This window comes from Tetrao urogallus, assembly GCF_951394365.1.
Source record: "Tetrao urogallus genome assembly, chromosome: 2".
NCBI classification, from domain to species: domain Eukaryota; kingdom Metazoa; phylum Chordata; class Aves; order Galliformes; family Phasianidae; genus Tetrao; species Tetrao urogallus.
In genome coordinates this window covers 89,908,847-89,923,739 of record NC_136814.1, presented here as the reverse complement: position 1 = coordinate 89,923,739, position 14,893 = coordinate 89,908,847, and the positions used below count along the sequence as shown (strand labels likewise).

General features: G+C 37.6%; 1 protein-coding gene across 1 annotated transcript in view; it reads left to right on the top strand.

Moving 5' to 3' along the window:
- The window catches only part of DLGAP2 (DLG associated protein 2), a gene marked incomplete at its 3' end in the record, with an annotated part of 367,470 nt that overhangs the window by 304,347 nt on the left and 48,230 nt on the right, over positions 1-14,893 (top strand). Inside the window, exon 7 of the mRNA XM_079532930.1 lies at positions 11,320-11,467. Within this exon, the coding sequence (XP_079389056.1) occupies positions 11,320-11,467 (148 nt within the window). The remainder of the gene's footprint in view (positions 1-11,319; positions 11,468-14,893) is intronic.

Below are 14,893 nucleotides of genomic sequence, written 5' to 3'. Positions count from 1 at the left end.
CATCAGTTGGCTGAAGGGTCAGATAACAGACCTGACTTATTTCTGATGTGGTCTAAGTGATTCAAATTTTGCTGGATTTTTCAAAAATTAAATGCATCCAGATATCTATAGACTACCCACTGAAGACAAATGCAGTTCAACTCTTACTTTGTGAATGCTGTTTCAAAAGAATTAGTAGCATGTCATGCTACTCACTTCTATAACTTCAAGTCAAAGGCCAATGTAATTTATTATTATTATTTCAAAATTGCATTTGAGTGAAATATAATACAATAAAGCTTGCTGTGCTGGAGACAGGACACATATCTGAATCTGCTTTCTTTGAACTTTTTGATTTCTTGAAATTGTTCCAGAAGTGCCATTTATTGTGAAAATTACTGAGAGTTACAAGGGAAACATGCTTTTTTTTTTTTTTCTTTTTTAGTATTTTTTACTTTGCTTTATGATAAGGCATAGAAAATCTTCTAGATGTCAGATTCAGTATCTTTTGAGCGTATATGTGTGTGTTGGAGGTGAAGCAAGCCTTTTCATTCAGTCCATTGTTTTTTACTTTGTGTGAAGCTACTGGGGATGGAGTTCAAATCATAGATCACAGAATTGCTCAGGCTGGAAAAGACTAAAAAAAGATCATCGAGTCCAACCACAACCTAACCATACTACCCAAACTCTAACAACCCTCTGCTAAATCATGTCCCTGAGCACCACATTCAAATGGTTTTTAAACACATCCAGGGATGGTGACTCAACCACCTCCCTAGAGAGTCTATTCCAGTGCTTAACAACCCTTTCTGTAAAGAAGTTTTTCCTGATATCCAACCTAAACTTACCCTGATGCGACTTGAGGCCATTTCCCCCATCCTGTCACCTGTCACCAGTGAGAAGAGACCAACCCTCCTGCTGTAAGCACCTTTCAGATATTGGAAGAGAGCAATAAGGTCTCCCCTCAGCCTCCCATTCCCCAGAATAAACAGCCCCAGTTCCTTCTGTCTCTCCTCATAGGGCATATTCCCAAGCCCTTCACAAACTTTGTTGCCCTTCTTTGGATCTGCTCCAGCACCTCAGTGTCCTTTCTGTGCTGAGATGCCCAAAACTGAACACAGTACTCGAGGTTGGGCCTCACCAGTGCTGAGTACAGGGCAGGATGACTTCCCTAGTCCTGCTCACCACACCATTCCTGATACAAGCCAGGATGCCATTGGCCTTCTTGGCCACCTGGGCACACTGCTGGCTCATAATCAGCCAGCTGTGTGTCAGTGCACCAAGATCCCTTTCCATCAGGCTGCTTTCTGGCCACTCCTCCCCAAGCCTGTAGGGTTGCCTGGGGTTGTTGTGACCAAAATGGAAGACCTGACACTTGGCCCTATTGAAACTCATACAGTCACTCCATCAACTCTGATGGAAGGCAGTTTGCAGAATATAGAATGTAGAAGGTGTATACTGTGCTGTCAGGTATTTTCATTTACAGTAACAGTGCAGAGGGCTGAACAAGTAATGGAATTGTTAGCTGAAACAAAGGGAATGTCAATCCTGAATAAGTTTCATGGAACCTTGGAAGAGAGACTGGCCCACATAATTTGTAACCTAGACAATATCATTATTCTGTATTTGTAGCAAAAGCAAAGTTGAGAGATGGAAGCATCAGAAAAGTTGTGATCTAGAAAGGAAAGCTAAAAATAAAACTCTGGGCTACATGATAGAAAAAAAATTATATGATTGAAGACAACGTTTTAGTCATTTGATGCTTCTCGTATACAGGAAAAGAGGACTTAATATACTGATTATGTAAATGAACAGGGTAGCGCCATAGAAGTAGCTTGCTCTGTTTTTTCAGTATCTCCTTTTTGAAGTGCTGTGAAAGACTGAAAGCTGTCTAACCATTTAGTCAAAAGGGATAACAATAGCACTCAGCCCAAAGCTAATGTGCTCCATTTGAAGATCATACTGGTATCACGCAAATGAATGATCGTGCTGTGCTAAAGATTTCCATTATGCTCTGACTCATGGGAAACTAGAAGCCACATGCATAAAGATAAAATAGATTAAGCTACAATGAAATAAAAACAGTGACAGCAATGTGTACTTCTGTTTCTTGATTCTCTAATGGCAGACGTTACAGTGGTAGCAGGTAGTCCAGATACATTACGTTAATGGGTGAGCAGACATCAAGGTATGTGAATAGGTGCTACAAGTACCTGTGTGGGTAGGTACTATACAAATGTTGTTTCAATGAGGAAGGAAATCTGCCATGGCAATAATTATTTGGTAGATTGCCATGGTAGAATAGCAATGCTCTTTTTTTTCTCTTGGCTAAGTTCTCCCTCTGTTCTCCTCTAAAGTGTTGCAGCCCCTTATTGAAGTGTTTCATGAAGTGCTTGTTTATTGTGAAATCTTGTTTATGGAGAAAAGCAGCATTGTTGGGTCTTATTAAACCCTACAGCACACTTGAAGAACACTGTGCATGTCTACATTTCAGCCACTTTCCTTTGAAGTCTGATTCCTCAATATAAAACTACTTTATTTAGCAGTTTTAGCTGATGTGCCTGAATTAGACCTGAAATTGTTGACCCACAAATGTTTTCTGGACTTAAAGTTACACCAGCTGCAATGATCTGTGTTAACAATAATTTTTCCCTGCCCTTACATTTTTTTAGATGGAGAGATTTCATCTCTTCCTGCTCATACTGATTTATGCTGATTTGAGTATCAGAAATATGACTCAAGGCATGTGCACATGTTCTGTTCTACAGACTCCATTTTGGCACTATTGTTCTTGCCAAAGAACAGATAAAGGAGGTTGAACCAGAACAAGATGTGATAGCACTCATCTGCCAGAGGGCTTGGCTCAGAAAGAAGCATGAAATACCAAAAGATCCTCTAAGAGAAAGGGAAATCTCCATTTAAAAATATAATCTTACCACCTATAATCATTTATGGTAACCATAGCACACTTACAACATGAGGAACTGAAAACAAAAGAAGAGAAATAGGGATGCTGCAAAGAACTTCACAGTTGAGAGTTCAAATGCAGCTAGAGAAATGTGTCATATTTCTATGATGTGGCAAACTACTGAGGCAAGCCTTTTTTGTTGTAATTTTTAAGAGTAAACTTCAATGTACTCTGAAATCTTATGTGTTTTAAAGTAGGAATGATTTAGTAGCTGTTCCTGAGGTACATTTTGAATAGAAGAGGTGGGGAAAGTCACTAGAAAACTAATCCTCACCTATTATATGCGTTTTATTTATATTTTTTTCTTCAATCTTCTGTTTTCCTTCAGTCTTTTTGTGTTTTTTCTTCTTGTGTTTTTCCTCAATCTTCTGACTCCAAAAAGCCTCATTACACACTTCATTAGCAGCTTTCTGAGGCCCTGTAGTGTACTAGCATCTACTCAGAGTCTCTGAGGGGTGAAATTGGAGATTTACTGAGGAGGGTTTGAGGCCTAATTACAAAGCCTTATCAACTAATAATGCAATCAGTGGGCCACTGGCACAGTGATAGTGTTCTCTGCTACAGTCAATAAGATCTGGGTTAGATTAGTCCACAGGGTTAAGAAGGAATGCTGATGAAGGGCAACCAGTCATCTGTCTACCTAGGAGGCATCTTTTATGGGGTCAGAAGAAGGTCCCTATCCTTTCTTCCTCAGCAGAATAATAGGAAATTCTCTTAAGCAGTGTAAGACTCCTTGTTCTCTTAGAAGTAGCAAAGCTGCCTTTCAGAAGTGTCTTTCTGAAATTCAGGAAGTAATTGAACCGGATCACTTGCCTTACTGTATTATATACAAGCTTTATGTTATAGGGCTGAAACCTATTACCCTGGTTTAGGGACAGAAAGGGAATTCTGAAGGTCTGAACAAAGTGCAGAGTCTTCACGGGAATAAATGAGGCTTTTGTCATAAAGATGCAATTATGTGATGGATTGTGGTGAATCCGTGGTCAGATTTAGGCCAGTCTTACAAGAGTGAACACTCAGACCCAAGAGAAAATTTATTTCAGTTTTGTTTTTGTTTGTTTGCATGATTTGGTTTTTGTATATTTTTTTTTAATAATTCCTGATTTCAGTGAATATGTTGCTTCTATATTTCATTTGAAAAACTGAACCAAGAGCAGCTTTTCTCATTTGTTTAGTTTTTAGCTTAAAAAAGAATGAAACTCTGAAGTATGTGTATAGAAACACTTCTGAACCTCAGGCAAGGACCTGAAAAATAAGGTGCTTTTTGTTAGCACAGATTGTATATATTTTCATTTCTTTCAGTTCTACTGCATGGTTTGCTTAGATTTTTTTTTTCTTCTCAGAAATTCCATAGTCTCATAATGTCATCAAACTCAGTATGAGAAACTCACTACTTTGTTTAATACCTGGTGGCTTCAGTGGACTTACATGCATGTTTAAATTAAGCTGCTGATCGTGGTACTGTAAACGCCTCTAAGTTTTTGCCATAACATCTGCCTGAGTTTCTTTGTTGCTGACCAGTTTGCTGTGTAATCTCTGGGATAAGCTCAGTATAGGATGCTGGGACAAGACTTTTACAATTAAGTATATGTGTGCATCTGTCACCTCTTACAAACAATAGCTTTTAGTTCAGATTTCCCACGTGAGACCCTTTTTATTATATCCACATTCTGCAAGTTTTGGAGAGTAGGCTTGTTTTGGAGAGTAGGCTAAGCAGAGAGGGACTACCATCAAACCATCAGACTGTTTAACTCTTCTAGATTATTTCCTCTTGTATTTTGGTTTGTATGGTTCTAAATCTGTAACTCCTTACTGGCAGGAAAGGTTCTCTCCTCCCAGTGATTAGTAAATATTTCATCAGGAGTGCAGCAGCAGTCTCCAACTCTTTCCTAACATGTTCTTGTAATAAATCAAATCATAGAATCCTAGAATAGCCTGGGTTGAAAAGGACTACAATGATCATGTAGTTCCAACCCCTCTGCTATGTTCAGGCTCATCAACCACCAGACCAGGCTGCCCAGAGCCACATCCAGCCTGGCCTTGAATGCCTCCAGGGATGGGGCATCCACAACCTCCTTGGGCAACCTGTTCCAGTGTGTCACCACCCTCTGTGTGAAAAACTTTCTCCTAACACCTAATCTTAACCTCCCCTGTCTCCTTGATATCTTTCAGACATCTTTAAGAAAGGCTATGTGTTGATGAAATGCGTAGGTCTCTTAAAAATTTATTTTGGCCCAAATACTAATGTCTGTCACTGATCAAAGAGAAACTCCAGTCTGACAAATATTAGAAAATTCTTCACTGCAAATAAATTCTCCAAATTTATGTGTACTTTCACTTTTTCAAAGAACTGGAATAACTGCATTATTCCAAAGGGAGAATCAGACTTAATGCCTATGCTCAGAGCTCTCCATTGCACTGTAGGCAGGCACATCTGTGCCCCTGTGCAGAACTCTATTGATTTCAGCAGGGATCCACAGAGACGCAGTGTGACTCGCAGCTGCTGTACAATGGTGCTGCCAGCTAAGCTTAATCATTAGATTCTGTTTGATGAGTTATTTCACGTACCTACTGAGACATAGTTAAGATAATACAGATAGAGGAATGAATATCCATCGAAATGCAAATCTCTCAATAAAATAGGTTTTGATAACTTACGCTACTTTGCTAATCCTAATGCACCTGCCTTTTAGGTGCCCGAGATGAAGTCTACAAATTTTATCTTTTTGTTCCAGAATGATACTTCTGAATTGCATGTGCTGATTTAAACAGAGGTGATTGTACCTGCCTTAATGTTCCCTTTCATTCTTAGATTTTCTGGCAAAAGCAAGCATGATCATGCAAATAAAAATGTGAGGGTTTCGAATATTACAATTCCAAAAGTTAATTTGATGGAAAACGGACTTTCTTTATATCCGATGCTCTCTTAATAAACTTGATAGGCCCTTCCAGAATCATAAGGTGATTTTGTTACTGCAACTTTTAAGGGCCTGTGAAGACATTAATTCACTTTTGATATCTCCTTGACCCAAGGTGCACTGGAAGGTGAACATTCTATGGGATGATCACTATCTTGAAAGTATGTGAGTAGATGGAGGAATAAACTTGACAGATTTATCACATTTGCTGTGTGGTTGGCATTATGTTCGTGTTTTTTTAAACAAAGCCTATTGGTTCTGTGACAAAGTATATGATATAAATTGCTCATTAGTAAATAATATTCAGGTAGATAAGCACAAGAAAAATGTGACCAAGAACCCTTTCTCAGGTTGCATATAATGTGTTTTTTTCCACTGTCAAGTACTGCTGCCAGCAATATGAATTTGCTGGTAGACATTAAGGGATTTGTTTGTTTTACATGGACTCTGGCATAGCTATAAACTCTAAGACCAAGTCAGTTAGTCAATCTGGAATTTCAGGGTGTCCTAAAAGGAAAACGATAATGTTTTATTATCATGCATATCAGATGCCTTTCCTGTCATGCATATCAGATATCTTTTAGCCAAATGGCCAAAAGACATCCCTTCTGCAGAACATCCAGTTGTTAAATGAGTCACTGCACAGTACTGAATGCTATAAGTCCAGTTTGCAGAAATGCTAGTCATATAGCAATGACACAGGCTTGTGGAAAAAAAGAGTCACATCAGCATCTGAGCTCAGTGATGACAAAGCGTTTACTCAGTGCTGCACAAAGTGACAAACCAAGTGAGTGGTGCAAAGACCACAGCTAGGGTGTAGTAAAGACCACAGCAAGAACACCACGAATCGGCCAGCAATTCATGCTGAAGTTGTTTGGCTGCTTCAGGCACAGTGCACAGGCATTTAAACTTTACAAAAGTTAGGTAGAACAGTGAAATTCTGGAAAAAGAACAAAGGAAGTTATTTAGTATAAAGTAACTTAAACAATTTTACTCCTCTTAAAAATGCTGTTAACAGAGGAAATAAATGGCTAAATAATAGATGGCTAAGGATGAGGAAATAAGATTCCTTCCCTTACTAATGCTTTACTGCAGTTATTGCATTAGCAATACTGCAGTTATTGCATTAGCTTACATGACTGTTCCATTTATTAAAGCATGTTCTAAATACCCTTTAGTTTTTCAAGTCTTGGTTACAACAGGATAAGTGGGTAAAAAAGATAAGGGGACCTAGATTTGCTCCTCCATCTAATCTAAATACTATCTAATGCTTTTTGTTCACAATAAGTAAACTTAAGTGTCTTCCTACATCTTTACTGTTTGGAGTCCTTTTAAAGATAGCTACAAGAAATGGATAAACAGAAGAAAATGTGTTTTCTGAAAGTCATAAATGTCTTTTTTTCCTTTTCTTTTTTCTTTTTCAGCATACCTTGTAGCTTTTAGGCCTAAAGTAACAGAGGTTACTGGCTTCTGTGATGATGTTTTGAAAGCTCTTGAACAGAACTGTGGGCTGGGAATTGAGAGGAGTCTAAGCAGCAGGAAGGAGTAGGATCTGGGTTGACCAAGAAGAGAGGAGAGCTGAATGTGTGTTTTTTTTGTATATGTGAATTCGGGGGCTGAAGGAAAATGCAGCTTTCAGATAGGAGCTGCAGGGCATATGAGGTCTGGATATAGAGACCTGAGACTTTTCAGGCTAGAGGTAAGCAAAAAAAGGGAGGATGTAATGCAAGACTTCTAGAAACTTCTAAGTACTCTTTTTTTGGACTGTTGTCTCTTCCCTTATTCTTCATCTACTTTTTTTTTTCTGTTTGAATATGCAGTCTAACTTCTTCCTCGTTCACTCTATGTCAGGGTTATATATATGAGATGTATTATCAGATATACTACCAGGTATACTATCCCACATGAGCATGCCATGCTATAGTTGACTGTTATAGTACAATATTTTGTCTTCCCTGAATACACTCACACAATCTGCCTGGTACTGAAAGTGCTGTTGCAAATTTGGCTATCTTCACTGGGACTCCTAACGCTTTCCTTTTAGAGTAGATGTTGTCAGGAGCTGCAGTGTCTGTTCGTAGGACTTCCTTATACCCAAAAGTTTGTTGAGGCTTTGAACCTTGCTTTCAGCTAAGAGACGTCTCAAAAAAGATTTCCCCCCTAGCTTCTGTGGACTTTCTCTGAATCCAGTGGTAAAGGGAAGGCAACCCTTGAGGGGAAAAAAAAAAACAAACAAAGAGGCTTTTAAAGAGGAATCCATAAGGACTTGTCTGTTTTGAAAAGCAAGTGGAAAGTGGGCTGACATATCAGTTTAATTTTTGCTTTTAGTCTCTTCCTTTCTTTCCATAGTACCAAACTTTGCAGTCACCTATTTAATGTTAATGTGTGCATTTGTTTTGTGGCCCTGGAGATGAACTATCAAACCATTTTATATGTCCATGCTTGTCTTCATCAGCAATTAGCTGATAATGCCATCTACTGCAGAGCATAAAAGAAAATCATTTTCTTATATGGAAGTTGATAGAGCTGTGGTATTTTGGAACATTTTGGTATTTTGGTCAAGAAATTTGTAGCTGAGTTTATAAACAGAGTGACTGCCATTAAAAAGCTAGCTTTTACCAATGTCACATATGATCTTATAGCATTATTGGTAATCATGAAAGTTTTTTGAGCAATGGGTAATGATATTTGAAAAAAATATATCTATGTAACTTGTGTTTAAAGCATTTATGTTTCTGGATCATGGTTATAACATGACCGCCAGTTTTACTATGCATTGAGACATTTATCCTAGAGGATTAACTTGAATGTATATCTTAAAAATGAAAATTAATCATTTCTTTTTAACAGAAAGGAGTTCAAAGTATTAACTGAAGAAATGTGAAATTGCTTTTACACTCTAATATATGTAACACTTCTTTTATTTTGTTAGAGCCCTATGAATAAATTGCTTTCCTCTGATAAATGAAAAATTATTTAACTACCATGTTATGTCCAAACTCATAGATCAAAACCCAGCTGCTTGGCAGTACCATGGCATATGGGGCTTATTCTTCTCACAAATTACTGTTGTAAACATTGTTGATTGTATTTAATGATAGTAATACTTCACAAGGAACCAGTACCTCCATAAAGAAATACTATTTTTCATCAAAATCACTTAGCGAAGGAACCAGTTATTAAGAGCCAGTTTAATTCATTTTTTAAAATAGCTGTTAAAATAATTATTTATTCACAATTTAATTATTTTGCCTCTTTCTTTATTTTGCCCTAGTTTTAACAAATACCTCAAATACTCCTTTCATTCATAAACTGCTTCTGAGCTCAGAATCCAAGATTTTATCATCTGATGACAAGCAGAAGGTCCAGATGTGACTTATCAAACTGTTCTGAAAAATACTACATTAACAATACTAGGCAGATTTAGTAAAGCATATAAAAAGAATCAAGATGATACAAAGCAGGTGACAACCATCAGCCTGATGCCTACAAAGGAAAAAAGGTGTTGTTACATCCAACAATTTAATGTGGGCAGGTAGGCTCTGTATCACTTTGCCTAATCTGTTATATTTGTCTTCACACCAATGGGAACAAAAAAGGTGATTACAGTTCCTGTTTTCATAATCTAAAATCAAATCAGAGCCTCTATCAGAGACTTACCATAATCTGCAAGTCATTTTGACAGTAATGATTTAATTAGCCAACGTTCAGATGCCTGCACCAGTGTCATACATTTTCATTTTGATTCAACAGATATAGCATAGCTTCTACACAGTTTACCTCTGTCTTGAAGTTAAGGAGATATTCTATGAAAGGCAGCAACCAAAATCAGGAAGTAAAAAACAGTATAGCTTCCAGGGAAATGTCTTAAGAGTTCAGAAAATAAAGCCTGCCTCGCATGAAAATTTAAGTAAATGACATTTCCTTTTTCTTTGAAGAAGAAGAAGCAGGCAGCCCATCGTAGAGAAGCAGATAGCTGCCCCAAGGAAGTAAAGCTGTCTGTGCTGAGCCTGAGATGACCAAGGCAGGAATAACACATGGAACAATTCAGAGTAGATCTTCCAAGTGTAAGGTCAGGAGGTCTGTAAATCCCATCTGTTCTCGCAGCTGGTGATGTGAAGGACATTGAGTCATCTTACATGTCTGACATCAAAGGAAATGGCCACACAGGGAGCCAGAACTCAACACTCCTTGCTGCTCTAGTCAAAGTCACGACAAAGGGCCTGAGATTCCTCCGAGTGTTCTTCGTGGATTGCTCAAATCTAGGCCTACTCCTCAAGGAAGTCTGATGAATCCATCCCTAAGCACTGGCCTATGGTCATGCTTGAAATTTCATAAACATAAGAAGCCAAGTCATGGTTTATACCTTACTTTGCACCTGGAGTGGAACCTGTGGCTTTATTTGCTGGAGCGGTCTGGTCCTTCCAAAGCAGAAACTTCCCCTTCCATGGGGAAATTCCCAACAGCCCTGGCACATATCACAGCTGCTGCTGCACTGAGTGACTCAAAGTGCATTGCCAGTACTGATAGATATTTCGCTGGCACAGATCCATTTTTCACAGAAACTGTGTTTTTGTTAAAGCTACCTTTAAGGAATTGTTAAAACTACCATTAAGCGCTGCCTATTTACTACATGAAAACCCAAATTTTCTGAAATATTCATAACTTTGTGCACTGCTGTTTAAGGAGAAGTGACATATGACTCCTAAAATATGGCTTTTTAGAGCTTCTGATGTCTCAGATAAACGTTGTTCATAACTTTCAATTTTTTTTAAATTCTGTATTCAAAGCAAAGTACAGTTCTTTTCTTCTACTTCCTTTACCTTCCCAGAATGATAGCTAATCAATGTATTTGATGTATAACATGAAGACTAACATAGCCTTGTAGCAAAAGCATTTGAAGGTACTCAGTATGGTGTTAGGGTCCCAGTCCACTAAACGGGGAGATGTGTTGCAAGAATAGCATTTCTGGAGCTTTACGCAGGTGCTCTGAATCCCTTACTAATCTTGCACTGAACAGAAGATATTTTGATCTTTGGTAAAAAGATAAAAGGTCTTTTGAAGCCTAGCACTTGATGAAGAACAGATAACAAATAACAGATTTTGTTATCTCTATGAGATGTTTTTTGTTACTTTGGTTTATGCTTTAGCTCTGTTTCTTGTTTCTGATGACCTATGCATTCTGTTTGAGTAAAGTTCAGTGTTAATAGTCGGGAGGATTGATGATGTTTAAATACAGCAAAGATACTTAAAATTTCAGGTAGCAGAACTGCAGACATTCTCTGCTTGTGTCAAAGCATTTACTACAGCAGATCTATGATGCTTTACAGAGAGAGATTTTTGACCCTGGGGAATGGATTTATGAATCATGTACAAAATACTGTCTTTAGTGTCCTAATTGATTCCATCTGTAGTTTTACATCCTTTCCTTTTTTCTTCCTCTTTCCTTTGTAGTCAGAGCTACCTTCAAACTGCAAGTGACGTGCCTGGGGGTCACAACCTGGATCCCTCTGCAAACTACAATTCCCCAAAGTTTCGCTCAAGGAATCAGAGCTATATGAGAGCAGTGAGCACGCTCAGTCAGGCCAGCTGTGTTAGTCAGGTGGGAAATTCTTGTTGTAACTTTTCTTTTAGGTTAATCACAGATGCAAGAGTTGCTGGTAGTGGATGGTTATAGTTGATTTTTGTTTGTTTGAAGTAATATCAGACTGAGGATATGGATTGTCAAAGTAATTTGGTTCTAAAGAATATTACCCTTGGTTGTAATTTCAACAAAAATATTCAGTACTAGAAGCAAAAGGACACAGTAACACACAACAACATTTTCCACTTATTTTTTTCAGAAAAAAAAACCAACAAATACTTATATTTTCAGTTTCAGTGCGCATTAAATACTTAAGAAGATGCAGACGACATAAAAGGCACACTCCTATAAAATTTATCCTCTGAAAATACCACTCTGATTTCAATAAATGTAGGTTGCCAGATTAAAATATTGATTAAAATAATTATGCTCCAAAGGAGCAGTGATTCATCTTTTAATTCAATCCCTTCATTCTTCTTGGGTCAAAGAAAAAGTCTCATCAATTATTCTACATACGGGAAAGGCGACATTTTTCCATTCTGCTGTTTTTAGATTTGTTATTTAGTACTAACTCATCATGAAGTGAGATCTGAATCAGGCCTGAACTGCAAACAGCCTTATAAAGTATGTGGATATTCTATTTAACAGAGTACTTTACATACAATTTCCAATGTTCCTCACGTTCTTTGGTTGTGACATTTCTTCCCCGTGATGCTTCATGAGAGTAGGACCCTGCCCTCCTCTCAGATACGTATTTTACTTTTCTTTGAGCATTTCATGGTGCACCTAAGGGTATAGTAGCTAATTATGTGCAATGCTTATGTTAAGAAAATATACATCTTTTAAAGCAATTTTTGAACTCATTCACATTCAATTTGTATTGCATGACTATTCAGGCCTGGATTCAGCTCATCTTACTTGAGGCTTTTAACTGAGGCAACAACTAGATCTTCCTCTGAACTTAATGGAGTGAAAGAGTTTCTTCCAGGACAGTGCACACCCTAAGTGGGCTGAGAGCCCTCTGGAAGTGCTTGTCATTCTCCAGACTGTACAGCACTGGGAGGTATTAGCTGCCTGACTAATGCCCTTCAGTCAAGTTCCTCAATTTATGTGAGATAAATCTAACTATAATCTCATATAGCACATACCGGCACTAGAAACTGTCAGTCAGTCATTCTCCAAACCCTTTTTCTTTTCATAGCTCCCTTGTGGAATCTGTCTCATCATTTTCATGCCTTTGTTTTCATTGCCCTGGTTTGCTTATTTTCTATGTTTATTAAACTCTATTTTTGAAAAAAAAAAAAACAAAAATGCATTCAAAGCAAAGGGCTGTTGTCTGTCACTAAGATAATGCTATGATATAGAACTACACTAATGTCTTCTGCCTTTTTGACCATCTCTGTGTATAGAGGTGTTCACTGAACTGTAACAACTAGCTGGTTTCAGTAGAGGTTCAAGTCTTTCATTCCAATACAATGCACATCACCTGGTAAGATGTCCTCAACAGATTTAATTTGCAGTTAGACAAATTAACCAAGTCATGCTTGATATGATTCTTTCTTTTCCAGTTTTCAATAACCCACATAATTTTTTGCCAAAAATGTACTTTCTAACTTGCTCTCTGTTTCCAGATTAGTAATAAAAGCATTTAGTAAGTACTACATGAAGTAAATGCATTAAAACAAAAGGTTTTGAACCTTTGCCTCCTTCTGTTCCTTTTCTATGACACCATCACCTTGTTGTCCCATCTACATAATAGCAGTTTGTATCATTTGTGATATTTCTAATGTCCTTTTTCATGAGATATTTTTTTCTTTTTTTTCTTTTTTTTTGTCACTTTTGACCAAGGATGCAGTCAAGTAAGATGCTGGATTCCATAGTTTACATTTGTAATTTAAGTTTAAAACTTTTAATTTTTCCAGTCAGTGACCTTAGCATGAAGGAAGTGTTTAGGACTTACTGAGTTTATGGACTACATTACCACAAATTTCCTGATGAATGATGTATGCAAAATATTTCAGTGTAAGATTTTTTTTCAATCTTTTAGAGATTGCATTAGACTACTTAACTTTATTAGAAACAAATTTTATGAAGGGTAATGTAATTCCTTTCAGAGAAGATTTAGTAGCCGAAATGTCTTACATGAAATTAAAATATCAGTTATTAATTATCATCAGAAGTTCTGTATGAAATTTCCATTTACTTAATCAAAATCCTAGAACATTTGAAACATTTGCACTCACTGTTTCCATAATGAATAATGTGCTAGGAACAGTAATAATGAAAAATGCACTTGTCACCCATACAGAAGAAGTAATATCAACTAGACGTGCTGTTAACTGACGCTACTAATTTTACCTTGTCTTAATACTGATTCTGACTTCTAGCACTCCCTTTTAAAAAATTATTTTCAGGAAGACACATCAGGAGGCATGTCTGTCTAGTGTTTAGCTTTTAATCTGGTTTTGATAAAAATTGGGAATTATTCACATACAGTTAGAGCCGGTCTGGACTGACTTTATAGAACTTGTTTAAAGGATCTATGTAGTGTTTAGACACTCATCTCCACAACTCAATACAATTTCTTACAAAGAGCTTCCCACCCCCAGGGCAGCCCTCCTAAAACCTATTAATCATGAAAGCTACCTAAAACTGTTCAATTTTGTATCACACCCAACCTACTGGGTCTTGCTGGCTTCTATCTATGCCCTGTGAGGATCTGGAGGGTGAGGTGGAGACCTTCCCAAGGTCCAGGCTGGTAGGTGGTGTCCGTGGCGCTTCTGGTGCACTCTGATATGGGTTCCTCCACAAGCATTATGATGGAACTGTCAGACTTAAAATTACGCTTCTAAAGGAAAGATAGCACTCACGGCTGCATCTCATTTTTACACAGTGGTCAAATGGCTAACCAGTAACTAAGAAATGAGAGTTTATTTTAGGGCCCTTCTCACGTGAGGCTGGTCCAAGCATTACTTTCTTATCTGGACACTTTCCACACTGTTTTGAAGAATAGATATTATTTCACATGCTTTGGGCACAAGTAGATGCAATATTTCTCTGAACTCACAGAACTTCAAGTATGAGATACATCCGTTCATAATGAGAGGAAGAAAATAACCTGTGCAGCAGGTCTACATGATGCATAACTTTGCTGATAAGTGCTCAGGCAATCCACCCTCACTTTTTGAGAACTAATATTAGTGTAGCTAATTTCTGTTCCCCAGTGCTGACAGAAACACAGAACTACAAGGGTTGGATGGGACCCCTAGAGATGATCTAGTCCAACTCCAATGAACATGGAATTCTGTCAGCTCATTGTGATCTTAGACTTGTTGGTTTCCATTGAAAACATATATTATAGTTTTTTGAATAGCCAGAAGATACTAAACATAAAATTAATTGTATGGCATGTGTGATGTGCTTACTATATACATATAAACAGCT